Source organism: Peromyscus eremicus, chromosome 4 (assembly GCF_949786415.1).
Source record: "Peromyscus eremicus chromosome 4, PerEre_H2_v1, whole genome shotgun sequence".
In the NCBI taxonomy this organism is placed as follows: domain Eukaryota; kingdom Metazoa; phylum Chordata; class Mammalia; order Rodentia; family Cricetidae; genus Peromyscus; species Peromyscus eremicus.
The window spans coordinates 126,230,271-126,257,874 of NC_081419.1; the positions used below are offsets into that span (position 1 = coordinate 126,230,271).

A 27,604-nucleotide genomic window follows, 5' to 3' on the forward strand; every position below is an offset into this window, starting at 1 on the left:
AGCGGGGCGGCCACTCGCGCCTCGGCGTTTCCCCCCCTCCCCGCCTCCCAGCCGCGACGCTCTGGGGCTCCGCCGCCGACATGGGCGCCGCCGCGTGGGCACCGCCACACCTGCTGCTGCGGGCGTCTCTCCTGCTTCTGCTGCTGCTGCCGCTGCCGCTCCGGGGGCAGGCGGCGGGCTCCTGGGACCTGGCCGGTTACCTGCTCTACTGTCCCTGCATGGGTAAGGCCTCCCGAGCCCCCTGCTCAAATGGAGAAACTGAGGCCCGGGAGGCGGAGCCACTTTTGCGAGGCGCCTACTGACGCCTCGTCAGGTCCAGGAGAGACCTCCGCAGCGGGGCAGGGCATGCTCTTCGCTGCCGTAGTTGCATGGGTACAGAGGGGCCACCGGTGTTCAACTTGCCATTCGTCGGACGGGAGAAGCTAAATGACTCACTCGAGGTCTAATCCGACTCCGAGACCAGTAAATGGAGTTTGTAGGGCAAGACTTGCCCGCGCTGTCTCGTAGCAGTTCTTACATTCATTCAGCAAATATTTATGTGCCACTTTTTTTTTTCCTTTTTGTCCCAGGCGCTGCCTTTTGTGCCGGTGGTGAATGAGACAGATAAACCTCATACATACCCTTGTAGATCTTTCATTTGAGGAAGACAGACAATAAAACCAAGTGTTGTGTTTTTTTTAAGTACATGAAAAATTTGGTACAAGATGATGAAAACTGAAGTAACAAAAGATAACAAGGACTCTTAAGAACCAGTCCAGGGATGCAATTTAAATGGAATAGTGGGTCATCACTGTAAAATTCAATCCTTACAACCCTTCAGTGGCTTGCATACCTGACCATGGCCGTCATCTTGCATGATTTGGCTTCCACTCTGGTCTTCTCCACACCCCTTCTCCTTGGCCCTCCAGCTATAGCCACACTAACCTGCTTTCTTCTGTTCCTCACACACACACAAACAGGTCTATGAGTTACTCCTCCTTCCTGGAACACCTTCCTCTAATTTTTGCACCCCACCCCCACCCCCTTCTCATACTTGAAGTCTCAGCATACTTGTCACCATTGACCTCTACTCAAGTAATTTCCTTAATCTCCCCATCACCAGACATTTTCATTTTCTTCCTTGCAACTATCAAAATCTATCGAAATGAATTTGTTTTCATGTTTAATGTCTCCTAACCTGAATTAGGACTGAGTGCCTGGAGGGCAGAGATCTTAACCTTGCTTGATTTTATATTGTAACAACATCTAACTTTTTTTTGTTGTTGTTGTTTTTCGAGACAGGGTTTCTCTGTGTAGCTTTACGCCTTTCCTGGATCTCGCTCTGTGGACCAGGCTGGCCTCGAACTCACAGAGATCTGCCTGCCTCTGCCTCCCGAGTGCTGGGATTAAAGGCCACCACCACCCGGCTCATCTAACATTTTATATTGTTGTATCTGGCACATTTTTGGAATGAATGAATGGATGCCATATTGATGATAGCTAAGTGTGGTTGCATACAACTTGAATCTCAACATTGGAAGCTAGAGACAGGTAGGTTTCTGTGAGTTTAAGGCCAGCCTGATCTACATAGAGCGCTCTAGAGCAGCCAGGACTACATAGTGAGAACCTGGCAAAAACACCAAACAACCAAAAAAAGAGCTTGTATGTGAGACATTCACAGGCTGAATAAACAGCCAGTGCAAAAAGCCAGAAAGTGAAAAAAGACATTTGAGGGGAAATGACAAAAGTAAATAACCCAAATTGTGGGTATAGCTCAGTGGTAAAATACCCAGCATGTTCCATACCCTAGGTTAAATCCCCACCACATAAATAAATATGTAATCTGATTACACAGCTATAATCCTGGCACCCAGGAGGTAGAGGCAGGAAGATTGTCACAAGTTCAAGGACAGCCTGGTCTATAGAACAAGTTCTAGGCCAGCCAGGACTACACAGACCCTGTCTCAAAAAGAAAAAAAAGTAACTCAAATCCATGCTGAGAGCAAGAGAACTGGATAGGAGTTGATAAAAGTGTCTTAGCAAATGAGGTATCAGGGTCACCCCCCTTCACGTGTAATTAAGTGGAAACAGGTCAAAGGACACTCCTGGCAAAGAAAACAAGTAGAATAGGGATTATAGAGCATGTTAGAGAAATAGCATGGAATCTGGGGTGGCTAAGGAATGTCAAACCTGGAAGTCTAGACTTTCTCTTAGGTGCCAGTGTTACTAGCTACTCACTTTGGTGACTTGCTCCGGGCCCCACACACACACTTCTTGGAGGCACATCTTTTCTGAGCCCTTCACACACGGTGCCTTTAGTACCCCAGGCCACTCTACCCACAATGTACCATTTCTAGGGCGCTTTGGGAACCAGGCCGATCACTTCTTGGGCTCCCTGGCATTTGCAAAGCTCCTGAACCGCACCTTGGCTGTACCTCCCTGGATTGAGTACCAGCATCACAAGCCTCCTTTCACCAACGTGAGTACTTGTGCTGACTTCGGCCCCTGTCAACCCTTCCCCGTGCTGGCTGATTTGCTTGACTCCAAGGCCTCTGGGTTTTTCTTCCACTCTAGGCTTGTCTTGTTCTCTACCTAGAATTGTCTTCCTTGAAATGGCAACTTTCTCACCCAACACCTGCCATGTGCTGGCACTGTCTGAACACTGCAGGAGGATTAGCTCATTCTTTCCACAGCTCATCCTCGAGGAAACCCAGGTTTAGAGGAGTGAGGTAACTTGCCCGAGATTGCACAGCTTCTAGGTAATACTTGAATTCAGTCCCAAGGCTGCCTACTTCTGGAGACTGTGTCTTAAACCGAAAGCCTCCATTTCCAGTCCTGATTACCCTACCTTCTGTCCCTCCGATTGGTCAGTAATAGGTGATAAGTGCTCTTACAGTTTTAAAAGAGAGACTGAGGCATGGCTTAGTGGTATGTCCAAGGCTACCAGCCTAGGCAGTCTGGCTCCGGTGCTGCCACTCATCCCATTGAGGGGCTCCCTGGGCGTGATGTTCTCGTCGTCCTCTGATACTTAGCTTATTCTTTGTGTCTTCCAATGGCCCTCTGTTTCGTTTTATTCACTGTGCTGCCAGAGACCTGGATGTAGGAACTTAATATTTAATGAATTGACTTTAAAAGTTTAAGTAGTTAAGAAAATTATACTTAGCATGAACAAAACACCATATTTAATTACAATGCTTTTTCTCTGCATATATTTTATTTTCTCCTTTGCAGGCATACCTCTTTTTGGAAAGGCTTCCTCATTCCCTGCAGTGCTATGGATTAGACCCAGGTCTTAGGGAAATGTTCTACCACCAAGCTGCACACCTATCCCTGAACAGCTTATTAACAGAAGCTAAAACCCAGACTGCAACTTAACTTAGCCATTTCCTAATTGTATAGCCTCACTATACACAGAAAGATACTTAACCTTTCTGTGCCTCAGTTTCCTCATCTTTACAGTAACCTGTGATGACTAGCTACCTCTCATGATGAGGACTGAATGAGTTACTGATAGTAAGTGCCTTGACCCTGCCTCATGCCTTCCTCTTAGAATCAGCTGGGCTCCTCAGTATACAGAACTAGGACACAGGAAGTTCCTCAGCTTTTGGGATCCTCAGATCTGACTTGTTAGGCTTTGCTGATACATTTAAGTATTGCTCATTTGCCTGTCTTACTGGCTTGTTGCATCCTAGCCTTCTCAGCCAATTGTCATACTGAGTCTCCATTTCTTTGCCTTCTATGGGTTTCTCAACCTGTCTCAAATGAGCTTCCAGTTCCTAAAGTGATTATTCTCACTGAGGTCACCAGTGACCTCAGAATTGCCAAATCAAGGTTCATTTCTCAAGCTGTGTCTTACCTGACCACCCAATGGCTCCTTATCCTGTGAGCCTCTTTTTCCTGAATTCCCCCTCCTCCCCTGCCTTCCAGGACATTGCTTATTCCTTCTGCAGTCCTGGCCTCAGCGAAGAACCATTTTTTTGTACCTCAGTCGGGGCTCCCTCTCTTCACCCACAATTCTGCTGGTGCATATCCTCCCTCTGCTTGGTGTTAGCTCTGTGGCTCAAATGAGTCAGATGAGCAGATCCTTATAAAAGACTGAGTATAGCACCTGGCACTAAGTCAGCACTCAGTGAGTAGTAACTGCTGCTGTTACCATTACCTTGCTTTGTTATAGGTTCCTATCGACTGGCTTGGCATTAACTATTCTCCTTACATCTCCAGTACACCTCCGGTACAGGTTCTACTCTGACCACAGACTTGTGTTTCTTGCTTTTAGACACTCAAGTCTGCTTAGTTGTCACAGATATCTCAGATTCTGAAAGCTGGAACTGAACTTGCTATCCTTACCCACAAACCTGTGTCACCATCTGAAATTCCAGCCTCAGCATACACCATCTCCATTCCCCCCGGCACCAAGCTGGGACTCTAGATTTCATCCTGAATGCTGCTCTTGAATACACACTCAACCCTCAAGCCTCAGCTGCATCTTCTTTGCTATCTAGACCACTTCGTTTCTCACTTAGACATATAGGAGGTACATATTAACTGCATGCTTAATACACTGGATATGGTGGTTCATGCCTAAAATTCTGGCTCTTGGGAAGCTGAAGTAGAAAGATTGCTTTGAGCTTAAGTCCAGCCTGGGCTACATGGAGATGTCTCCAAAAATTTTTAAAATATAACTAAGTGAATAAATAACGCATTATTGAACAAACACAAGGATCATTATAGTAGTTTCGTAATTCCCCTCCCTCTTCTGATCTTAAGTAGTCAGTGTATTTTCTTCTCTGTCAGCAGATCAGTTCTTCAAAAAAAGGCAAGCCGGGCGGTGGTGGCGCACGCCTTTAATCCCAGCACTCGGGAGGCAGAGCCAGGCGGATCTCTGTGAGTTCGAGGCCAGACTGGACTACCAAGTGAGTCCCAGGAAAGGCGCAAAGCTACACAGAGAAACCCTGTCTCGAAAAACCAAAAAAAAAAACAAAAAAAAAAAACAAAAAAAAAGGCAAACCTTGGCAGCTGTGATGAAGGCCTTTAAGTCTAGCACTTGGAGGCTGAGGCAGGAAGATTGTAAATTCAAGGCCAGTCGGAACTACATACAAATACCAGGCTAGCTAGGGATATGTAGTGAGATCCTGTCTCTTAAAAAATTTCTGTCTAGGGGGCTGGAGAGATGGCTCAGAGGTTAAGAGCACTGACTGCTCTTCCAGAGGTCCTGAGTTCAATTCCCAGCAACCACATGGTGGCTCACAACCATCTGTAATGAGATCTAGTGCCCTCTTCTGGCCAGAAGTCATACATGCTGTATACATAATAAATAAATAAATCTTTAAAAAAAAAAAAAAAAAAAATTTCTGTCTAGTTTCAGAAATGCTAGTTCCAATTCCTATTCTCCTAAGCGTTTAGATTGAGAATATACAGTAGCACAGCAAAGGCCCTGAGAAGTCCTGCTGCAGTAAAGAAGCCAGTTTAAAGCAGAGTTTCCTAGATCTCTTCAGCTCTGGAACCCGGTTGATTGATTGATTGATTGATTGATTGATTGATTGATTTTTTTGAGACAGAATTTCACGGTGTAGCCCTGGCTGTCCTAGAACTCAGTGTGTAGCCCAGGCTGGCCTCGAACTCACAGAGATACCTGTCTCTGCCTCCTGAGTGCTGGATTAAAGGCGTGCACTACCACACTTGTAGCTCTGGAACATTTTTACTGCAGCTGAACTATTGGGATATGCTTGAGAAACCTTGACCTGTAGAATGGAATCCAAATTTTGTTCCATGGTGTTCTAAGAATATATTTAAATTAAATTTAAATTTCTTTTTCTTCTGTTTTTTTTTTTTTGTTTTTTTTTTTTTTGAGACAGTCTCATGTAGCCCAGGCTGACCTCAAATTTACTATATAGGTGTGAATGACTTTGAATTCCTGCCTCTACCTCCAAAGTGCCAGGATTACAGGTATACACCACAACTGACTCACAATTTTTTTGAAAAATCTAAAAAATTATGATGATGAGTATAACCGTCATCCATGAACCCACTTGATTAGAAGTAGTCCTCAGGAGCATATTCCTCTCCTTCTTGCCTCATCATTTCTATTTTTATTTTCCTTTCTTATTTTTATTTTCTGAGACAGAAGTTTATAAAGCCCAGGTTGGCCTCAAACTCCTGCTCTTTTGCCACCATCTCCGAGTGGTCAGATGACATTCATGCACCACCATGCGTGCTTTTCTGATTACATGCATGCCTGGCTTTTCTGTTAGGAAAAGAAAGCATGAATTGCAGGTAAATTCAATGAGAAGTTTGCTAACCCTGGTCTCGGCCCTGGAAGCAACTACCCTCCTGGCCTTTCTGATTTGACTCCTACTTCTTCCCTGTGCTTCCATTGAATCACTGAGTGTTGCCATCCACGTTTCCTGTAGAAAGTATCAGAGCCTCTCCAGGGTAAATCCTTTTATAGAAGGAGCACGTGGTATGGACCCCAAGTAGTTGTCCCGAAGCAGGCACTTCTACCAGCAGCCATGTACAGAGGGCCATAGAGCTCAGTTTAGTACATTTGTTCCAATGATGAGCGTTTACTTTAAAATTCTGCTCTTATGAAAGAAGTAGAGCCCTTAGCTGCAGCCTACCTTTTCATAACTACTGGGGAGGCCACACGTCTTTTGTATTATGGGCTATTTGGGTTTCCTTTGCTGTGAGATGTTCACTATATCACTTGCCTCTTTCCTTGTAGATCATCAGGCATTTTGAACACCAGAGATGTTGCTGTTTGTTCTTGAGCTGGAAGATAGCTTCTCTCAGTTTGTCTTTGTCCTAACTTTGGTGTCTTGTGGCTGTTGTAATGGGGATGAAGCCTAATGCCTCATGCATGCTAGGCAGGCACTCTACCACTGAGCTTGATCTGAAGCCCACCACAGGTCTCATCTCACGTAGTCTGGGTCTTAGAGTTTATAGTTTTAGTAATGAGAGTACTATGGAGATCTGTACTCCGTTTTCTCCTTTAGCTCCATGTGTCCTATCAGAAGTACTTCAAGCTGGAGCCCCTCCAAGCCTACCATCGTGTTGTTAGCCTGGAGGACTTCATGGAAGAGCTGGCACCCACCCACTGGCCCCCTGAGAAGCGGGTAGCATACTGCTTTGAGGTGGCAGCCCAGCGAAGTCCTGATAAGAAGACATGTCCCATGAAGGTAGGGCCTGTTCTGTACCCTCTAGGCCCTTGAGGTGGCAATGTAGGGAAAGAGGGAATTTGATCTGTTTCTGGCCTTTGTTAGTAGTGTCACCTTTGGCACACTCTTCTCAGAGCTTTGTTTCTACCTGCTCTACCTGGCTCATAGAGAGTAGGCCATATGTAAGAGCATTTGGGAACTAGCAGGGCGGTGGTGGCATATGCCTTTAATCCTAGCACTCAGGAGACAGAGCCAGGTGGAACTCTGTGAGTTCGAGGCCAGCCTGGTCTACAGAGCGAGATCCAGGACAGGCTCCAAAACTACACAGAGAAACCCTGTCTTGAAAAAAAAAAAAAAAAAAGCACCTGGGAACTGAAGTGCTGTTGGTAATAGTAACTAATGCCCACATAGCAGTCCCACATGCCAGATACTATGCTGGCAGCTGGATGCATATTCACTCCTTTACTCCTCAGAGTGCTCCATGAAGAAGGTGTTGGTGATGTCCTCGTGGTATAAGGGAGGCATGGCCAGCATGGTATAACTTGGCGTGTTGTACACTCTCTTAACTTGAATGCTCTCCCACTTCTCAGCAGTTAGACTAGGAGCTGTCATGGATAATTAGTAGAAATTTGCATTTCTGGTACTTTGTGAGTATGATACACCCCAATATTTTTTGGTACAAGTGGTAGAAAAGCTATAAAGTTTGAAAGCGCCTAGCTTGTATCCCCCTATATTGGTTGCCCTTATCAGCTGTCTGACCTTGGGCACATGTCTTACCTTCTGTAAGTCTGATTCCATCTTGAAAAATAGCATACTATATTAGCTTAAAGCTCTAGTTCAGTGGTTCTCAACATGTAGGTTACAACCCCTTTGGGATCGAATGACCCTTTCACAGGGATCCATAAGACCATCAGAAAACACAGATACTTACATTACGATTCATAACAGTAGCAAAATTACATGAAGTAGCAATAAAAATAATTTTGTGCTTAGGGGTCACCACAGCCTGAGGAACTGTATTATAAAGGGTTGCAGCATTAGGAAGGTTGAGAACCACTGCTCTAGTTCATACTTCCAACTCAAGGTCTTCTTTGCCCCACCGCTACAGGGTTAGTGGAACATGACATGGGAACAGAATCCATTCCTTCAAACACAGCTGGAAACCAAAGGAGAAGCAGGAGCACTCCCCTCAGCCCTCAGCCAAGGGGCCATCCTATAAGAATTCTACGCCAGGTGTCACACCATCCATCTCCCAGGGCCCTCTCTCTGCAGTTCTTTGGCCTCATACCCCAGTAACTTTCCCTCCTGTTGAGTAAGCTTTCCACCATTCTCTTTTTGCAGGAAGGAAATCCCTTTGGGCCATTCTGGGATCAGTTTCATGTGAGTTTCAATAAGTCGGAGCTGTTCACAGGCATTTCCTTCAGTGCCTCCTACAAAGAACAATGGATCCAGAGGTACTTGGAGGGGATAGCAGTACTGAGTTTAGGGAGGGCTGGGTCTCAGAGGCATCCCGCTCCTTTCTGGCCTTGCTGCCTCTACTCCACCCTCTTGTAGGAGACCAAAGGTGCAAGCACTGTGTTCTGTCTGTTGAACTTGGGATCCTATGTGATCTGTTTCCATCTCATGCCTGACACAGCGGGATGTTGACCTGCCCCAAGGTTGAGCAAGAGTTTCTTGGCTGATAAGGGATGTCATAAAAAGAACATTGTTCAGTCACATGCATGTCGATTTCCTCCTCCAGGCGTGAGAATCACTCCCCTGTTGTCTTCCTTTTCACAAGGTGAAAACTGGAAGCATTGCCTGGAGAACAGCTCAGGTGCAGACTGAGAAGTGATGTCACCCTCATAATTACTAGCTAGGCTTTATTAATTGTGTGCCATAGGCCCTATTAAAAAAATAGGTTACAGGCACAAGCAGTGAAATATTTATGGAGCGTCTGTCATGTGTGAGACACAGTATTCAGAGACCAAAGGTGTATATAAAAATGAGGATGGCCCAACCCTGGTCTTTGGAGAACCACAGTCTAGTCAGATTGATAAACTTAAGTGAGGAATCTGTCATTGGTGCTCTAGCATTGCAGAAAAGAGCCTGGGCTTAGATATCAGAATGAGGGCTGCTACAGACCTTGCCTAGCATGTATGAGGCCCTGAGTCTGTCCTTGGAACCACTACCACCACCACAAAACAAGTCAGATTAAAAGCCAGGCATGGTGGTGCATGCCTATAATGCCAGCACTCAAGAGGCAGATCTCTGAGTTTGAAGCCAGTCTGGTCTACAGAGAGTTTTTCAGAACAGCCAGGGCTATACAGAGAAAGCCTGTCTTGAGGGGGGTGGGGGCTAGGGAAGCAGATTAGGTTAGGAGGTAAAAGGAGCATGTGAATTCAGAGTGGTCATTTAGTAGGCCTACAGTAGACTACAGTAGAGACAGGAGTGAACACTGTGAGCTCAGACTCAGCTTTGCCTCTTTCTTGAAAGATCTGAGGGGCTGGAGAGATGGCTCAGTGGTCAAGAACACTGGCTGCTCTTCCAGAGGACCCGTGTTCAATTCCCAGTACTGACCATGGCAGCTCACAACTGTCTATAACTCTAGTTCCAGGGGATCTGACACCTTCTCACAGACATGAATGCAGGCAAAATACCAATTCACAGTTAAAAAAAAGAAAAAAAGAAAAGAAAAGAAAGATTGAAAAATCATTCCAGTTTTCTGGTCCCAGTTTCTACGTTGGTTTAAAGAGCACTAAAGTATTTGCTTCCTAGCATAGAAAGTGTATGGTGCATACTAAGCAACCAGTCAGCTGTCATTTGCATGCTTCATGTTAATTATGTCTATAAGAAAGTTCATGAATGGCTATTATTATCAATTTCATCTTGAGAATGTTGGGGGTTAGTCTCAGGACCTGACACATGTTGTTAAGCCCTGTATCCCTGAACTACCCATTCCTTCAGTCCTCAGTTTTACAGAAGGAAGCTGAGCTCCATGAAGTTCAGTAACCTACCCAAGGTGGTAAGGCTGGCACATAGCCAACTTGGGTCTGTATGTGAGTTTTCAAAATATAAAAGCTAACACATATTTCATACCTGCTGTATACCACATGTTCCTAAGCCTTGGAAGGTTTAAACTCAGGATTAATGAGTCTTTGGGATGATATTGTCATCTAAGATGCACACATACAAGAAGCAGAGAAGAGTGAAGTCACTTGTCCAAGGTCATGAAGCTTGAAGTAGCAGAGTTGTACAAGTCTGACTCCAACCCCCCCCCTTTTTTTTTTTTTTGGTTATTTGAGACAGAACTTCTCTGTGTAATCCTGGCTGTCCTGGACCTCTGTAGACCAGGCTGGCCTCAAAAATCACAGAGAGCCCCTGTCTCTAACTCCTGAGTGCTGGGATTAAAGGCATGTGCCATCACCGGCTTGGACAGTTCTTTTGGCTTGGGTTGTTTTGTTTGGGGCTTGTTTTCTGTTTTATGGGGTCTCTGCTATACAAAGTTTAAATCCAGGTTAACGTTTAATATCTTGGAATGAGTGGTTTAGAATATCCACCACAGACTAGATAATTTTTGGAGTTTTTGTTTGTTTGTTTTGTTTTTGTTTTTAATAAAGAAACAAATTGCCAGGCAAATTACTGGATCACACCTGTAATTCTCACATTCAGAAGGCTGACATAGGAGGATCAGGAGTTCAAGGCCAATATGAACTCCGTCAGTAAGTTTAAGGCCAGCTTGGGCTACATGAGACCCTATCTAAAAACAAAACAGCAAAATTAAATTTATTTATGATCTCACTGCCGCAGGAGCACCATTAGTCCTTTAGTAAGTGCATTTGTCCTTCTGCATTTTTATATCCATATACACATCTACATATATTAACAGAACTTGCCGTTTGCTCAGGCTGGTCTTGAACTTGTAAATAGTAATACTAGCAGGGTCAGTTTCAAGCATGAAAATATGAGAGTTCAAAAGAGTGACTAGCATTATATGTATGTATATTTTGTTGATGGAGTTTTTGAGTTTTTTTAAAACCACAGTAAGTGTACAACTCAGTGACACTTTGTGTGTCGCAGTGTGCAGCCATTGCAACCCTCTGTCTCCAGAGCTTTTTCCTCTTCTTAACCAGAGACTCTACTCAGTAAAGGCTAATTTTCACTCCTCACTTCCCCTGCCCCAGTATAAGTGATTCTACTTTCTGTCTGAACTCACCTATTCTAGGAACCTCAGGCATTGGATGGATAGTCATGTAGTATTTGCTATTTATGTCCAACTTGTTCATATAGCATATTGTCTTCAAGGTTTGTCAGTATTGAAGCATGTGTCCAAATCTCACTCCTGCTAAAGCCGAATGGCACAGTGTGATTATCCATTCATCTGTTTTTGTCTCCCACCACGTGGATTCAGAGGATCCTTCCAGCTCTGCTGGTTCTCAGTCTGTGAATCCTGTGGTAGAGCTTCCGTTCAACAGATAACGTTGTATGTTTATTTGCTCTTGGAAGTTTGTGGGCCATCGTGTTAAAATTATCCTCATGTATAAAGAGCAGGTGTCTAAGTATATGGTGGTAGCTTTCTGTCCTGTGACAAAAGCCTGAGAAAATAAAGAAGGAAAGGTTCATCTTGGCTCATGGTTTCAAGGGTTTCGATCCATTGTCACTTGGTTCTGCTACTTCTGCACTTGTAATTATAGCATGGAGCATGTGATGAAACAAATCAGCTCACATGGTGGACAGGAAGCAGAAAGAGCCAAAGAGAAGGACCAGGGACAAGACAATACCCTTAAGGGCATTCCCTCTGTGTCCTACTTTCTCTAAGTAAACCATGCCTCCTAATAGTCCATTCAACTATGAGTCCGTTGGGAATTAATCCATTGATAAGGTTTGCAATCTCATGTTCTAGTCACCTCTGGGCAGTGCTGCACTGGGACCAAAACTTCAATACGTGAGCCTTTGAAAGATTTCCTATCCAAACTGTAGTACATTGCTGGTCTTTCTCCCAGGCTGCAGCCTCTCTGAGAAGACATAGAGGTCATATGTTATTGGCAGGGCCTATGTGGCTAAATCTATGAAGACCTGAAGGCTAACCCAGACCTCCCATGCAAAGAGCAGGAGGAAAGTGTCTTTCATAGCAGGGACTTGGAGAGCAAGACCCTGCCTTGTTTGTGTCTCTGTGTCCTCTGTACTCAGCCTTGCATCATCTACTGGTCCTGTAAATGTATGCTGAGCCTAGAGGACCTCAGTAGCCAGGGTGTGATGGTGGTATACCACTGAAGTTCACCAGGTCCAGCAGCAGGAAGCTACTAGCCTTCCTCTGCAATAGTGGCCAGGCTAAGACTGACCTAGAGGGAATGGTCAGGTTGGCTGGTGGAGTTGGTCAGATTTTCTTTGCAACCTAGACACTCCTCCAGCTCTCTTTCTGATCAGTTCTCTCAGACAGCACTGAAGGAGAGTGAGCAGCTGAGTCTTGACCTGTTATTGCCTGTTAAGCCACAGCTGATGTGGTCCTACTGAGACAGCTTTGTGCTGGCCCAGGTCCAGGGCACAGGGATAGACATTCCAAAACTGGAATTCACCAAGCGTCAGTTCCAAGCTCTTCCCCAGAGAGCAGGAAGGGCATGAATCCCAGTTTATCCTAGTGACTCACTACTCATCAGGTCAGAAAACTTCTTCCTTTTGGAGGTCTCTGAGGTGATGTCTGAAAAGAGCTTAGCCTAGGGCCTAGCCCATAGTAGTGTGCTCAAGCAATATTAGTTTCTTCCTCCTCTACCCACTGCCATGAGCATGCCCTGGTATTTTTATAAGGCCCCTGATCTCTCACATTCAATTCTAAAAATATTTATGGCACCTGCTCCCTGTGCTAGGGGCTGCGGCTCAGAGAAGTAAGCCTTATTCCCCTATGAGGAGGTGCTCCTGGACTGGGTAGAAGATGAGAGTACAATTTAGGAGTCAAGAACACGGCCAGTAGGACTGCTTAAAAGCACTGGCTGAGCCAGGCATGATGGCTCCCAGCACTGGGGAGGCAAGGGCAGGAGGATCTCTGTGAGTTCAAAGCCAGTCTAGTCTACATAGTAAGTTCCAGGACAACTGGAGCTACACAGTGAGACTGTCTAAAACAAAAGCTCTTGCAGGGAACCCAGGTTCAGTTCCCAGCCCCCATATCAGGCAGCTCACAACTGCCTATCTAACTCTAGTTTCAGGAGATCTGGCACCTTCTTCTGTCTTTACAGGCACATGCATACACATGATATACATACATACACTCAGACACATATGCATACACATGCATCTTTAAAATTCACAAAACAAAAACAGTGAGGCAGACTGCCTGAATGCAAACCCTGCTCCACCAGTTCCCACCCTGTGACTTTGCATGTCGTTCAGCCTCTTTGTGTCTAGTTTCTTTATCAGTAAGATAATAGTAGGCACACTTCCCTCACAAGGCTCTGGTGGGAATTAAATGAGTTAATATTGCAAGTAAAGCAATTGCTTCTCACATAATATGACTCAGTACATTATTGCCATGTATTATATGTATAAACAGAATCAACCACACATCATACAGAGCCAGGCTGTGGAGGGACACTTACTTGCTGCTTCCACAACGTAGGTCTCTGACCAGTATCTGGGGAAATCATGGTAAAGAGACTCCTAGGGCCACTGTCTTTAGTGCTTTCCAGTGCTAACAGCAGAAATGATGGCTGTTGAGCATGTCAGCATGCAGAGGACAAGGAGTTGAGGCCTGTGAGTGGGGACCCAGTGTGAAGAATGGGTGCCAGGTGCATTGCAGTTCTGTGGTATGAGTAGAGGGTGAAACAGCCTCACTGGCTGACAGAGGATTTACTCACGCAAACTGGAAATTTTCAAGAGATGTCATCATCATGACCCTGTGATCTCCATGATCAACATGGTCCAATCACCAAACATAAAGTTAAATTTTTTAAAAGTTGAGCCAGGTGGTGGTGGCGCACACCTTTAATCCCAGCACTCGGGAGGCAGAGCCAGGCAAATCTCTGTGAGTTCGAGGCCAGCCTGGGCTACCAAGTGAGTTCCAGGAGAGGCGCAAAGCTACACAGAGAAACCCTGTCTCGAAAAAAAAGAAGAAAAAAAAAAATTGTTTTAAAGTTGAACTAGGTTATATGCAACATGACGATGATGTGTAGAATTTTATAAGACCTTTCTGTATACCAAGCACTGCTCTAAATGTTTTGCATAAACTAATCCACTTAATCCTCTCAATAGCCCTGTAAATGGGTATATTAATTAGCTTGATTGTGCTAATCATTGCATACAAAACATCATGTTGTATACCTTAAATATGTAGTTGTGTTTTTTTAATAGTGTTATGAGGTAGGACTATTCTCAGCTCTGTTATACAGACAAGGAAATTAAGGCATGGATAGATGGATGGATGGATGGATGGATGGGTGATGGATAGACTCATACATGAAAACGTTGTCTTCAGGGAGGGAGAAGAAAAGAAGGGAAAAGGATGGTGATATAGGGCTTTTATTTATTTATTTTTAATTTACTCTGGGGTATGTGTGTATGTGTGTCAGAGGACAACTAACAGGAGTTGGGTCTCTCCTGCCTTCAGTGTGGATTCCAGGGAACCAACTGAGGTCCTCAGGTTTGGTAACAAATGCCTTCACCCTCTGAGCCATCTCACCAGCCCTAGGCATGTATGTTTTTTAAACTCTGAAGCAAAATACAATATTAGTGTCTCTTGATGCTCTGTATTTATTTGAGGGTTTACAATATTCCATGATGTTTTACATTTCTTTTTGTTTTACTTTCATTACATGTATTCTTTTGTTTGGAAAGGCAGCACACAGAGGACAAATTACTGGAGTCGGTTCTGTGCTTCTATCATGGGGGCCTGGGACTTGAACTGAGCTCATATGGTTTGGTTGGTAGGCACCTTTATCCCATGGGTCATTTTGCCAGCCCTTTCATAATTTTTGTTTGTAAAAAATTTTAGGTGATTGTAGATCCACATGCAGTTGTGATGAACAGTATAGAAAGATCTCGTCATACACCCTTGACTCAGTATTCTAGGCAGGATCTTGACAATGATGTAATCCTATCTGGTTCGAATAGTATTAAAAAATTATACACAACTGTGTGTGTGTGTGTGTGTGTGTGTGTGTTAGTTCTGTGTAATTAGTGTGGGTTTATATATTCAGTACACAGTTAAGACACTGAGTGGTTCTTTGAATGTAAATATCTTTATATTGCAAGCTTATTACTGCAATTGCCTCCCTAAACACACACCATTCCTAACTCTAGCAGCAATTGGCCTCTTCTCCCTTTGCCCTTTCAAAGTATGTAAACGGAGTCATATGTTTGTACCCTGTTGGGATTGGCTTTTTTCACTTAGAATAATCCCCTTAAGAGCCTTAGCCTGTGTTGATAGCCCATGCTTTTTATGGCAGTGGCAGTTCATAGTGTGGATGTGCTGTTGTTTCTTCCTGGGTTGTTTCCAGTTTAGGGCAGTTAGAGTAAAGCTGCTGTGAACATTAGTGTACATGTTTATGTGTGAATTACGAGTTTTCATTTCCCCAGATGAATGCCCATAAGTGCCGTCACTGGGTCATATTATAATTGCATGTCTGATTTCATGAGAAACTAACTACAAATGTTTCCAGAGTGGCTGCACTTGGTTGTAATATCTAGAAGGGATTTCAGTGGGTGGGGAAGATGTTCCAGGGGGAGACGGATGCAGAAGTCTAGAGTCAGAAAGTGCATTGCAGATTCATGGGCAGCAAAGTGCTTTATGTTGCTTTACTCGAGTCTGGGTTGAGCTGAAAAGGAAATACAGGTTTATTACTCTTTGGCTTACTGGAGCCTAGCCTAACAGAAGAGAAGATGTGGAAAAATTACAGAAAAGATTTTGTGTGCTATGTTTATCTGCAGACCTTTGGTATTCCACATAAGGGTAGGGACCATGTTGGTCTCATTCTTCCTGGGTCCTGACATTGTCAGTATTTGCTAAGTACTGAATGACTGGCCTGATCCCATGTGTACAGTCCTTACGAGTGGGACCAACATTGTGTGTGTAAGCAGCTTTATGTCTCAGTCCCGCCATGTGGGTAAAAGGGCAAGGCTTGGTCCAGACACCCCACCCTGGAATGAATTACCACACCACAGATTGGAAGCCAGCATGATATAAAATGTTGGAATGCTCTACTGTAAATTTTTAATTGTTAAACAAGCAAAGAAGGTTGTAAATTCTGTGCAGCAGGAACAGTATTGCATATTGTGCCTGCTGTCTCCACCAAGGTTTCTTATCAGCCCGTTGAGATTTCACAACCTTTGCGTCTCTTGCATGTTATAAGGGCCTCTCCACAGGGTCTCTGGGTCATGGTGCAATGCCGTCCTTTTTCCCGTGGGGGTAGCAGCAGGGCTCTCTGTGTGTTCTGTCTGACTTCCCCTTGTCCATTTTATGCCTAGATTTTCTCCGAAGGAACACCCAGTGCTTGCACTGCCAGGGGCCCCAGCCCAGTTCCCCGTCCTGGAGGAACACAGGGCCCTCCAGAAGTACATGGTGTGGTCAGACGAGATGGTGAAGACCGGAGAGGCCCAGATCAGCACCCACCTCATCAGGCCCTATGTGGGCATTCATCTGCGCATTGGCTCTGACTGGGTAACTTCCTCTTCTCTTTCTGGCTGACATTTGTCTAAGCAGAGCCCAGGCCTGTAGTGATTGGTGGAAAGTCTCAGCCTGGAGCAAAGGCAGCTCACTCCACCAAGTCTGTATTATATCTCATGGTGTTGCTACTGCAGCACATATCAGAAGTATGTATCTAGAGCACCTGCTGGAATGCTAGCATTTAACAGCTACCATTTGTACCCTTGTGTTTGCAGATGGGTAAAATGAGGCAGTAAGTCAGATCCCAAACTAGGCAGAAAGCTAGAGAGAGGCCCTTGGCCTAGACGTCATCTGTCCCACTTTAGTTAGCCAGTAGATGGCTGTTGAAAATGAAATGTGCCTGGGTGGTGGTGGTGCACGCCTTTATTCTCAGCACTCAGGGAGGCAGAGGCAAGAGGATTTCTGTGAGTTTGAGGCTGGTATACAGAGCTAGTTCAAGACAGCCAGGGCTACACAGAAAAACCCTGTCTCAAACCACCACCACCCCCCAAAAAAAAAGAAAAGAAAAAGAAAGTGAATTGTGGAGCCTGGTGATGGTGGTGCACATCTTTAATCCCAGAACTCAGGGACAGAGGCAGCAGATCTCTGAATTTGAAGCTGTCGTGATCTACAGAGCAAATTCCAGGACAGCCAGGGCTACACAGAAAAACCCTGTCTTAGGAAAAATAGAAAAGAAAGAAAGAAGGAAGGAAAGAGAGAGAGAGAGAACACTGTGGCAACCACATGGGTCTCCTCAAAAGTTAGGGTGTTTTTATCCTTCCAGAATTTGGAATCTGTGTAAATGTGTTAAAACCTCATCAGATTATCATTTATTCGAAACCTCAGAACCAATACGAACAGTCTCTTTCATTTACCTAGGGAGATAAATAGATGTGTTATGAGATGCACATAATTGAAGAGGGAAAGATTCTGAAACAAAAATTAGGTTAAGTTCATTAATAGGACTGGAAGTATGGCTGAGTGGTAGAGCATTTGACTAGGAATCTCACAGTTAATCTCTAGACTCTCTCTAGCCCCTCTATAAGGAAAAGGATCCAAGGATCAGGCTCAGAATATTCTGTGAGTGATCTGAGCCATGCACATGTTCATATATGTATAAGGAATAGCTACCATCTATATTTTCCTGGAACATAGAAAGATAAAAGATGCTTAAGACTGGGGATGTAGCTTAGTGGTAGAGCATTTGCCTAGTATTCACACGCCCTGGGTTCTATCCCAGCACTGCTAAAAAAACATGTGTGTAAATGGACATTTCTTATCCTGACCACCTGTTCCCAAATACCCAGTAGCCACTTCCCAAATTACCACACAGAGGCTTATATTATATATAAATGCTCGATCAATAGCTCAGGCTTATTACTAGCTACTTCTTACAAATTAACCCATAATTCTATTTATCCTTTGCCACATGGTGGTACTTTTATTAGCATGGTATGTTCATCTCCTGCTCCCTCTGCCTCTGGCTGTCAACTCCTCACTCCACCCTTCTCCTTCCATCATCCTTTGGTCACCCCACCTATACTTACTGCCTGACTACTGGCCAATTGGCATTTTATTAGACCAATTTGAGTAACAAATCTTTACAATGTACAAGAGAATTGTTGCACAGCATTTCCCCCTTTTTGTCTAATTTTTTTTTAAAAAAAAAGGTTTTAACCTTAACATAGTAAGATTATGTACAACAAAAACAGTTATCAAGTAAGAATTACGATTATAATATCTAGTCTAGTTGTATTTGGCAAAATTAGAGAAAGTACTCTATTATCAGTCTTATGTGGATAATTTGGAGAGATCATCAAGCAGATGGGTTGATGTGGAGTTGAAGAAGAACCACTCCTCCCAAGCAGTTCCAAGCTGTAGTACACTGCAGTGAAGCTGGCAGTAGATTTGTGACATTCAAAACCACAGACTACACAACACTACTACTAAATCAGATCAACTGTGAATTGGAATGCAAAACTAGAGAATGCTGCCCAAAATCCACCATATTCTAAAAGCCAGTCTGTTTTGCAGCAGTTTTTAATGTCTTCCACAACTTCTCAAAGTTCAGCTGTCTCGCACATAACAAGAAGCATGCATGTATCCCAGTAATTCAGATTCAGCTTCAGAGCCACTTCTGAACGTCAGGAGTTATAGAACTCCTCAGATCTCTGTTTCTAATACGCATAATAGGACCGTTGTGGCCTCACAGTCTTCAGTAGAAAGAGTCACGTGCACAAATGTTAAAGGAGCCCAACAACCAAACCACAAACTGCAAGCAATGTCTTCAGGAGTTCCACAGAATGTCTGGATGAACTCACCAATGAGGAATTTTACCCCTTCTCATACAGAGCCAACCATATACCATAAACCTGATGGAGGGACTAATATGCTTTATATTCATGCACCACAGAGTCAGCTTGTCATATCAGGTACCTATTCTGTACAACTACAAATGACTCCTTCAAATTCTGTAAAAGTTCCTATAACTTACCAAGGAAATTATCAAGGAAATCAGGGACTTCACCACCCAATACCAGATCAGCTGGTTGACTGGACACAATACACATCCAATGAACTTACTTACCCAGATTACAGGCCACCTCCAAAGCAGTATCCTTATTTACCACAAAGCTTTGTGTAAGACCCTTCTGTTCAGAAACAAAACTTTGCGCCATCTACATCATTACAAGTGAAAAATAATCAGCTTCCACCTTCTACACAGACCTTACAGTCAAAGCATCCTGTACCTGTGTCATCACAGCAGAATGCTGCAGAAGCCAGCAAAAGACTCCCTGCTCGCCCTTACAGCTGTAGCTGTGGAAGCCAACATGTGCAAAATTCTCAGCTTGTTTCTAGACACTTGCCTCTGGAAGTTACTCAGAGTGCAGAAATGTACTCATCTGAAAAAAAGAAAGAACAGTGGCAGAACACTAATGAAAATGTCAGCACCATTGGAAAATTTTGTGAGTTGAAAATAAATACAAAACAGTCTTACAATGACTCTGTTAGCTCTTCTGGAGGTGGTGTACACTCTTGTTCAAAATAATCAAGAGAAAAGAAAGTATTCTTGCAATCCAAGTACAAATCAAATACTAGACACAAATGCCATAAAAGAAATGCTGTTGAGGAATATTCAATCACTAGTAGAAATCAAGAAGTTTTCAGAACTTGCAAGAAAAATTAAAATTAATAAAGTTCTTTTTTGATGGCAGCTGGTTGTAGTAAAACAGAGAATATCTCTTATACTGAATCAACTCAGCATTCTGAATTTCCAGCAAAAGAAAAGTCTTCTAAAAGTGACAGTCACTGCTCCATGGAATTGCTAGCAACATGTCTTTCTCTTTGGAAAAACCAACCTCCAATAACCACAGAAGAAAACGTTCCAAAACCTTTAAAAGAAAAATTGTGTCCTGCATCAAGAACCAGCACGACAGCAGTTGGCAGTTCAAATCCCACGGATGAAGTTCATGTTAAGACTTTTTGTTCAGGTGTTAGAAATTCTCAGAAAATGACCAGCTCGTCACAAACAGTCATGTCCGTTCTCACACCGCGTTATGAGTTTTCAGATGTAGCTGTTGGAAAAGGAACAGAGCTTCACATTGCTGTGGTGTCTCCTCAATTCTTTTGAATATCAATACCTTACCTGGGAAAAGAGCACCTGAAGTTTTACCTGAAACTGTGTATCCAGTTGTTAAGGAAGGCAGTGTTTGTATCTTACAAAACCAGCAGCCAGAAAATACAACAGTAACTGCTGCTTTGCCCTTTGATGTAGCAAGTACTACTATATCAGCTGAGCTTTCCCTGCCTGTGCATAAGGAAAAGCAGCACAAACCAACACAGGGTAATCTAGACATACCTGATAGCAGCCTAGGCAAACACTCTCCCCTGGGCACTGAAGCTTTGCCTAACCCTAGGGACAGCTCCATTGTGATTAGGCCCATGTTACAGATTGAAAGTATCTGTTCTCTTGCAGAAGGTGATGTGTCTTACAATTCCCAGGTAGCAGAGAGAGTCAACTCAGTACAAAATGAGCCCCAGAAACCTTCACCTAGTCAGCAGGTAATTAATAGTCAACAAGAAGAACAAGTAGATACCACCACTGAAAATAAAGACTTTGGTTTTCAGAAAGATAAGTGTGTGCAGTGTACAGATGTTCCTCATGAAGTCACTGAGCAGCCAGAGCTGCTGCAGCCTTTAGAGCCAACATCTTGTGAGTATGTTGAAGCAAACAGAGAAATTTTAGAGGAACACAGTAAGGAGAATAGTGGAAAGAAACAACTAAAGATGATGGGAAGGAGAAGGGCAGAGTCAGGAGATGCCAGCCAGAGGCAGAGGGAGCAGGAAATGAAGGTGCCATGCTAATAAAGGTACCGCCACATGGCAGAGTGTAAATAAGGAATATGGATTAACTTAAAATGTAAGAGCTAGTTAGTAATAAGCCTGAGCTATTGGTTGAGCATTTATAATTCATATAAGCCTCTGTGTTTATTTGGGACTGGGCGGTCAGGACAGAAAACATCTGACTCTGTGTGTGTGTGTGTGTGTGTGTGTGTGTGTGTGTGTGTGTGTGATTCTTTTTTTTTTTTTTTTTAGTGAAGCTAACCTAAACCAATATCAAACAGATAAAATTTCTTAATTGATAAGCATAGGAGCACAGATCCAAAGTAAAATATTAACAAGCAAAGTCTATCCCAGGAGTTAAATTCAGTGTTCTAATACCTAAAGAAGAAAAACCATGTAGTCATCTCATTAGAGGGTAAGAAAGAGCTTGATAAAAGTCAAGTGCATGAGAAAAACTCATAACCAGCCAGAAATAGCCTGGACCCACCTTAGCCAGATAAAGCCTATCTCTCTGGAACCATAGCAAACATGTGCCTCAGGGGAGTGATCAGAAGTCCCACCTCATCAGGAATCAGATAAGCCTCCCCTTATCGGCAGTGCTGAGCTCCACTGAAGTCCCAGATAACAATGAGAGCAGAAAAATGCTTTTCAAGCCCTACTCAGAAATAACCAGTGTTGCTGTCTTCGTATGTCCCCCATTCCAGGGTCCCGTGTAGCCCAGGCTGGCCTCAAACTCACTATATAGCCAAGGCTTGCCTTAACTTCTTGATCCTGCCTCCTCCACCTCCCAAGTGCTGGGATTACACAGCCTCGCCACTCCTGGGTTTTCCCTTAATGCCGTTAATATAGATGTATGGAGCGGGGGAGTGTAGCTCAGTGGTAGAACTTGGTGCTTAGCATGCACAAAGCCCTGGGTTCAGTATACACATACACACGTGCGTGCCGTGTGTGTGTGTGTGTGTGTGTGTGTGTGTGTGTGTGTGTATGTGTGTGTCCGTCCAAGCTAAACTCCTCCTGTGTAGTCCTTTTACCCATTTCTGTGTTGGGGTCCAAGACAGCTGGTCTCTAACTTTTCTTTGCCAACCTCTCCCTGTAGAAGAATGCCTGCGCCATGCTGAAGGACGGGACTGCAGGGTCACACTTCATGGCTTCCCCTCAGTGTGTGGGCTACAGCCGCAGCACAGCGACCCCCCTCACCATGACCATGTGCCTCCCCGACCTTAAGGAAATCCAGAGGGCTGTGAAGCTTTGGGTGAGGGCACTGGATGCCAGGTCAGTCTACATCGCCACAGATTCTGAGAGCTATGTGCCAGAGATCCAGCAGCTCTTCAAAGAGAAGGTATGTCTGGCCTGGAGGGAGCAGGGTGGGGAGGGAATAAACAAGGGTCTGCTAGTCCCACAGCTCTAATACCTGCTTCATGCTCCCCCACCAGCCCTTTGCCTGGCTGCACACTCCTCTCTGATTCTTAACCTTCCTTCTGTCCACAACTCAAACATCTCTGAGTTCTTTCCAGTTTTCGTTCCACTCCAGAAGCTCCTGCATCCCTCCTGGAGCCTCCCATGGCTGTTTCTTTCCTCGAGACACTTTCTAGACCACCCAAGACTAGCATAGATCCACTCTTCTGTTCTCTGAGGGTTATCCTAGTGCTCTGACCTCTGGAGGCTATCACCTGCCTCATCATGGTGTCTAAGACAGTGCCTGACACATGGTGCAGATGTTTTGTTGAATAAGGACACAGTGGACTCTGAGAAGGAATACACAGTTGCTGAGAGGTTAAGAGCATATACTCTGTTTTGGTTTGGTTTTATTTTTGAGGCAGGGTCAGGTCTCACGTAACCTAGACTGGCTAAAAAAAAAAAAAAAAAAAAAATGTAATATGTAGCTGAGGATGACCTCGAACTCCTGATCTCCTTGCCTCCACATTTAAGTGCTGGGTTACAGGCCTGCACCATCACACCTGGCTTAAGAAATATACTCTGGAGACTTGAATTCTACTCACTGTGCAGCTTTGCAAAAGTTACCTGAGCTCTCTGTGCTTCTGTTTCCTCATCAATAGAGTGGGACCAGATAGCACCTGTCTCTGACAGCGTTTGTAAAGATCTGTCTTTGCAAAGAAATGATGATGCTTCCCACTCTAAAATAATGCTCAGTGAGTTAGCCCTTGTCAGCACCAGAAATGAATGGAGGGGAAGATCTTTTGTGCTTAGTGACTGTTTCAGGAGGTGCTGCCCAACAGCAGAACTTGGCTTGGCAGATTTTTCCAGTACCAAGGAGCAGCAGATGATAAGTGAGTGTGCCTCTGTGTGGTGGCTGAGTGGCACGTGAGCATTCAGGAGACCAGAGTGACTGAGGACTTCAGATGCTAGGCAGGCCTTAAGAGGAAGATGGTAGATGGTTTTTTAAAAATGTGTGACCAAGAATAATTTAGAGGTTGTCAAGGACTTACGTAAGTGTTGTCAAGTCTGACCAAGAACTCCGACAAGGCCTTAGGAGAACAGTGCTGTTTTATGTTAACCATTCTGAAGTTACTAAAACTCCATGGCCTGCTTAGAAAGAGGTTACAAGACAGACAGGGAGAAAGAGAACAAAATAAAGAATGGTATGAATCCCTATTTAGCTGGTCACCATGGTTAACTACCCTCCTACCAGCCTTAGCTGGGCCCTTAGTCCTCTTACTGTTGGCTCTGTCCTATGGATCATATATAATTAATGCCTTAGTCAGGTTTACCAAAAAAAAAATGTATTTCCACGGCCCAGTTGATGGTTTCAAAACAACAATACAAGCCTGTAAACTTAGAAGAAACATCTCCAGGGTTTGAGATGATGTACTACTCAAGGGGGAACTGAGAAGGCCAGGCAAACACTATGACAGTTAAGAACTAGGCCTCAGTTCTTGCACTACTAGGCCTAGGCCACCCCCCCACCCCCACCCCCACCCATGCCCTCCCTCCGCCCCTCCCCCCCAAATACACAGGTAATAACCAAATAAGGACAAAGCCTGGGATTTGTTCAGACTTGCCCAAGAACGGAAAAGCTATAGCCTTAGCCCACCCCTGCTGGCCCTAACCAATTAGAAACGTACTAATATGATTGCCACTTGTGTGAACCAATCCTAGATAGAATGCTCTCACTGCCTTAGGAAGTCCTTCAGCTGTGTATAAAAGGAGCCTTCAATCTTCTCTCAGGGTCCCATTTTGCATTTTTGTCAGACATGTGGCATCATCATGCTGGTACTTTTACTCTAGAGATAATAAACACTCTTGCTGATTGCATATGTGGATGGTGGTCCTTTGTGGGATTTCTTCAGGACCCTAACAGAAATAGATAGGAGGAGAATATTTATTTTATTAATATGAATGTTGATATCAGGAGCTCTGGCCTTATGTCATTGGGGCCTTTCTGTCCTTTCACTTGCTCCACCCCTAAAAAAAGATGCCCCAACCAACGAGGAAGTGTGGGGCCAGTGCCTTCTGGTCTGCCCTGCCCATTTCCTAGATAGAAAATCAGCTGGGAGACCTCAAGTCCTCTCACTCTACCCCTGCGTGCTGTGGTTGAGGAGATCTGCCTAGAAGGGGCAGAGTTTACCTATGAGGTCCCAGAGCCAGTTGTGGCTGGAGTGACAGAGTGGGTAAGTTCAGGGAGTGGGTGGGATTGTTTTGGAGGGTTTTGGCTGAGATTACAATGATGGTGTCTTTACTACAACCCAGGCAGCAGGGCTCCTGATGTCAGAAACCTTGGCGCAACAGCAGAGCACTTCCCGGCAGCTCTGCCCAGCCCTCACCTCCGCAGAGCTGAAGCGTGGAGAGTCCCAGGGAGTTTCGTGAGCTTTAGGGTTGATGCACTTGTTAGGCCTTGAGCCTCTTGATATTTCCTACTTCCTGTTCCTGTGCCGCTGTTCTTGCCCCACCCTCACCCCTCAGCTTCATTTTCTGTGAACTCATTGCCCCACCCCACCCCCACTCCTCAGCCCCATTTCCCATGGACTCACATTCTACTCTCCTTCTCCCCTTTTTGATGTGTGACATTTGCATGTGTGTCCACACACTGCAGAGGTCAGAGGACAACTTCAGGCAGTTACCTTTTGTTTTGAGACAAGCTCTCTCACTGGCCTGAAACTCACCAGGTAGGCCAGGCTGGCAGGCCAGCAAGCCCAGAACTACCTGTCTCCTTTCCCAGTGCAGGGAATTTTGAGCACACATTATTAAGCTAGCTTGCTTTCTTTTTCTAAGAAACAAAAAACAGTCTCATTGTGTAGCTGTGGCTGGTTTTGAACTCAAGATCTGCCTGCCTCTGCCTCCTGAGTGCTGAGATTAAAGGCACCAACCGGGTGTAGCAGTGCTGATTTTTAAATATGCATTCTGGGGGGGTTGAACTCAGGTCTTTCTGCTTGCAAAGCAAACATTTTTCTGACAGAGCAACCTCCCCAGGCCCCTTTTTATTCTGAGTGATGCCTTACACCTTTAAGCTGGGAACCCAGATGAATGAGATGTGGTCCTGCCTTCAGGGCCACAGCCTAGAATGGGAAGACTTTGTGGGTTCTCAAACAGGAGTGAGGACAAGGTTTATTCAATCAGTGTTCATTGAGACTGAGCAGAGCAGCAGAGGTCCAACTCAGGCCCAGCAGGACAAGATGTTAACAGAACCACTGAGGGGTGAGAGCTGCAGATAGCCATGTGCTGGGGTGGGGGAGAGCACGGGGCTCCAGCCTGGTGCGCCTTGGGAAGGGCTTCCTCAGAGGTGGGACACATGATTTGAGAAGTGAAGGGTGATCGGGAGTTACCCAGGTACAGATAGGTTTGTCTCCATGTCTTAGTTACAGTTACTAGTGCCATGATAAAACACCATGCCCAAAAGTAAGTTGGGGGTGGTATTCGGCTCAAGCTTCCACACCCCATAAAGGAACAGTATTTGTAAAAGTCCTGAGGAGAAACAAAAAGGGAGGGAGCTTGGCAGATGGTAGCTGTCGCTCTGAGGACAGTGTGTAATGGGAGAGCCAGCCTGAGCAGGCTTTATCGGGTGCGTTGGTGACATGCCGTCCTTATCTGAAAGCCCCAGGCACCTGCAAAGGGTATGCAGCATGGATAACATGAGGACAGGGAGGTGGGTGTCTCAGAAGTTTCTTATGGCAGTTCTGTAGTGACCAGACCAGAAGAGGCAGTGAGAGACAGGGAAGAGGCCATTGAAGCTGGTCAGGCCCAGGGAGAGGTAGCCCCTTACAGGAAGTGACTTGCCTTTGCAAAGGTCGCCACTTGGTAGATTGGATAGGACGTCGGGCCTGGGAGTGCTGCTTGAAAGAGGAGGGCATCTTGGCAGCAGGACAGGACGAGGTGGTTGCATGTTCCTTGCTCCCGTGTCCAAGCAGGCAGCAGCACATGAGCTGGCTTGAGGGATTTCTTGGGAGGATTGTTTGATGCTGGGGGTAGAACCCAGGGCCCTGTGTTTACTGAGGTCATACTGCACACGTGAGTACACCTCCAGGCCTGGGCAGCCTTTTAATGAGTTGTAAGGACACCAGCAGGAACGGTGCTCAGGGAGCTGGGCTGGAAGACAGGGCTCAGGTGGGCACACTTCCAAGACACCAACTTACATCGTCATCATCTCCATTCCTTCCTGGCCTACATCTTCATCCTCTCCACTCTTCCCTTTGTCTGTGAAAGGTTTCTGTACCCTGATATTGGGTTTTTCCACTGACGCAATAAATCAGATCAGATTTAATTAGTAAGGTTTAATCTGAGCAGGGCAACTCCTGGATGACTCTCGGGGAAAGGAAGCAGGAGAGAAATCACATGGCAGGGTGAGAGACCATGTCTTGAATACCCTGTAGACGTGGTCTTGAGCATCTCTGGGGGAGGAGCCGACCCTTGGTGTGCGTTCTGAGGGCAGGGTCTGGAAAGAGAGGAGTAGGGCAGTAAAGAGATTCCCAACAGTCTGAAACTTCAGTCAGGAGAGGACCATGGAGACTGGCCTATTGGCCTTGCCTCAGCTGCCCTTGGCCTGAGGCACCTGCTCATGCTCTTAACCTTCCTCTCTACAGGTGAAGGTGGTGAGCCTGAAACCCGAGGTGGCCCAGATCGACCTGTACATCCTTGGCCAGGCTGACCACTTCATTGGCAACTGTGTCTCCTCATTCACTGCCTTCGTGAAGCGGGAGCGGGACCTCCACGGGAGGCAGTCATCCTTCTTTGGCATGGACAGACCCTCTCAGCTGCGGGATGAATTTTGATCCCACCTGGAGCCCCCGGCCAGGCGTGGCAGCTAAGGGTGCTCCTGGGACTGTAAGCTCCTCTTCTCTCCTGCCAGAGATGGAGAGCAGTACCGGGGACTCCGAGAAGAAAGCCTTCCATCCCAGGCATGGGCTCCACAGCTCGCCAGAGCTGCTCTCCGCTGCTTGTACTGCCAGGGAACACACACATACAAAGCAGCCCGCCTCTGGCTTGGGGCCTGCCCTGCTCTGTGCAGCCCTCAGTGCTGAACTGTCTGTCAAGCAGTTCCTTTATAAAGAGGAAGATGTTTTTA

At 45.2% G+C, this 27,604-nt stretch overlaps 1 protein-coding gene and 1 pseudogene across 1 annotated transcript; both read left to right on the forward strand.

Moving 5' to 3' along the window:
• The first annotated feature begins 3 nt into the window (after positions 1-3).
• Positions 4-27,604, forward strand: Pofut1 (protein O-fucosyltransferase 1). The gene is made up of 7 exons (XM_059261662.1): positions 4-222; positions 2,337-2,458; positions 6,972-7,154; positions 8,475-8,587; positions 16,566-16,758; positions 22,184-22,426; positions 27,123-27,604. Exons 1-7 carry the CDS (start codon positions 81-83, stop codon positions 27,309-27,311), a joined length of 1,185 nt encoding a protein of 394 aa, XP_059117645.1. The 5' UTR covers positions 4-80; the 3' UTR covers positions 27,312-27,604.
• LOC131910042 (retroelement silencing factor 1-like) lies at positions 16,989-21,250 on the forward strand (annotated as a pseudogene).

Coding starts and splice junctions, on each gene's coding strand:
- Pofut1 (XM_059261662.1), top strand. CDS start 81: ATGGGCGCCGCCGCGTGGGCACCGCCACACCTGCTGCTGCGGGCGTCT. Junction 223..2,336: donor GCTCTACTGTCCCTGCATGG/GTAAGGCCTCCC, acceptor TACCATTTCTAG/GGCGCTTTGGGAACCAGGCC. Junction 7,155..8,474: donor AGAAGACATGTCCCATGAAG/GTAGGGCCTGTT, acceptor CTCTTTTTGCAG/GAAGGAAATCCCTTTGGGCC.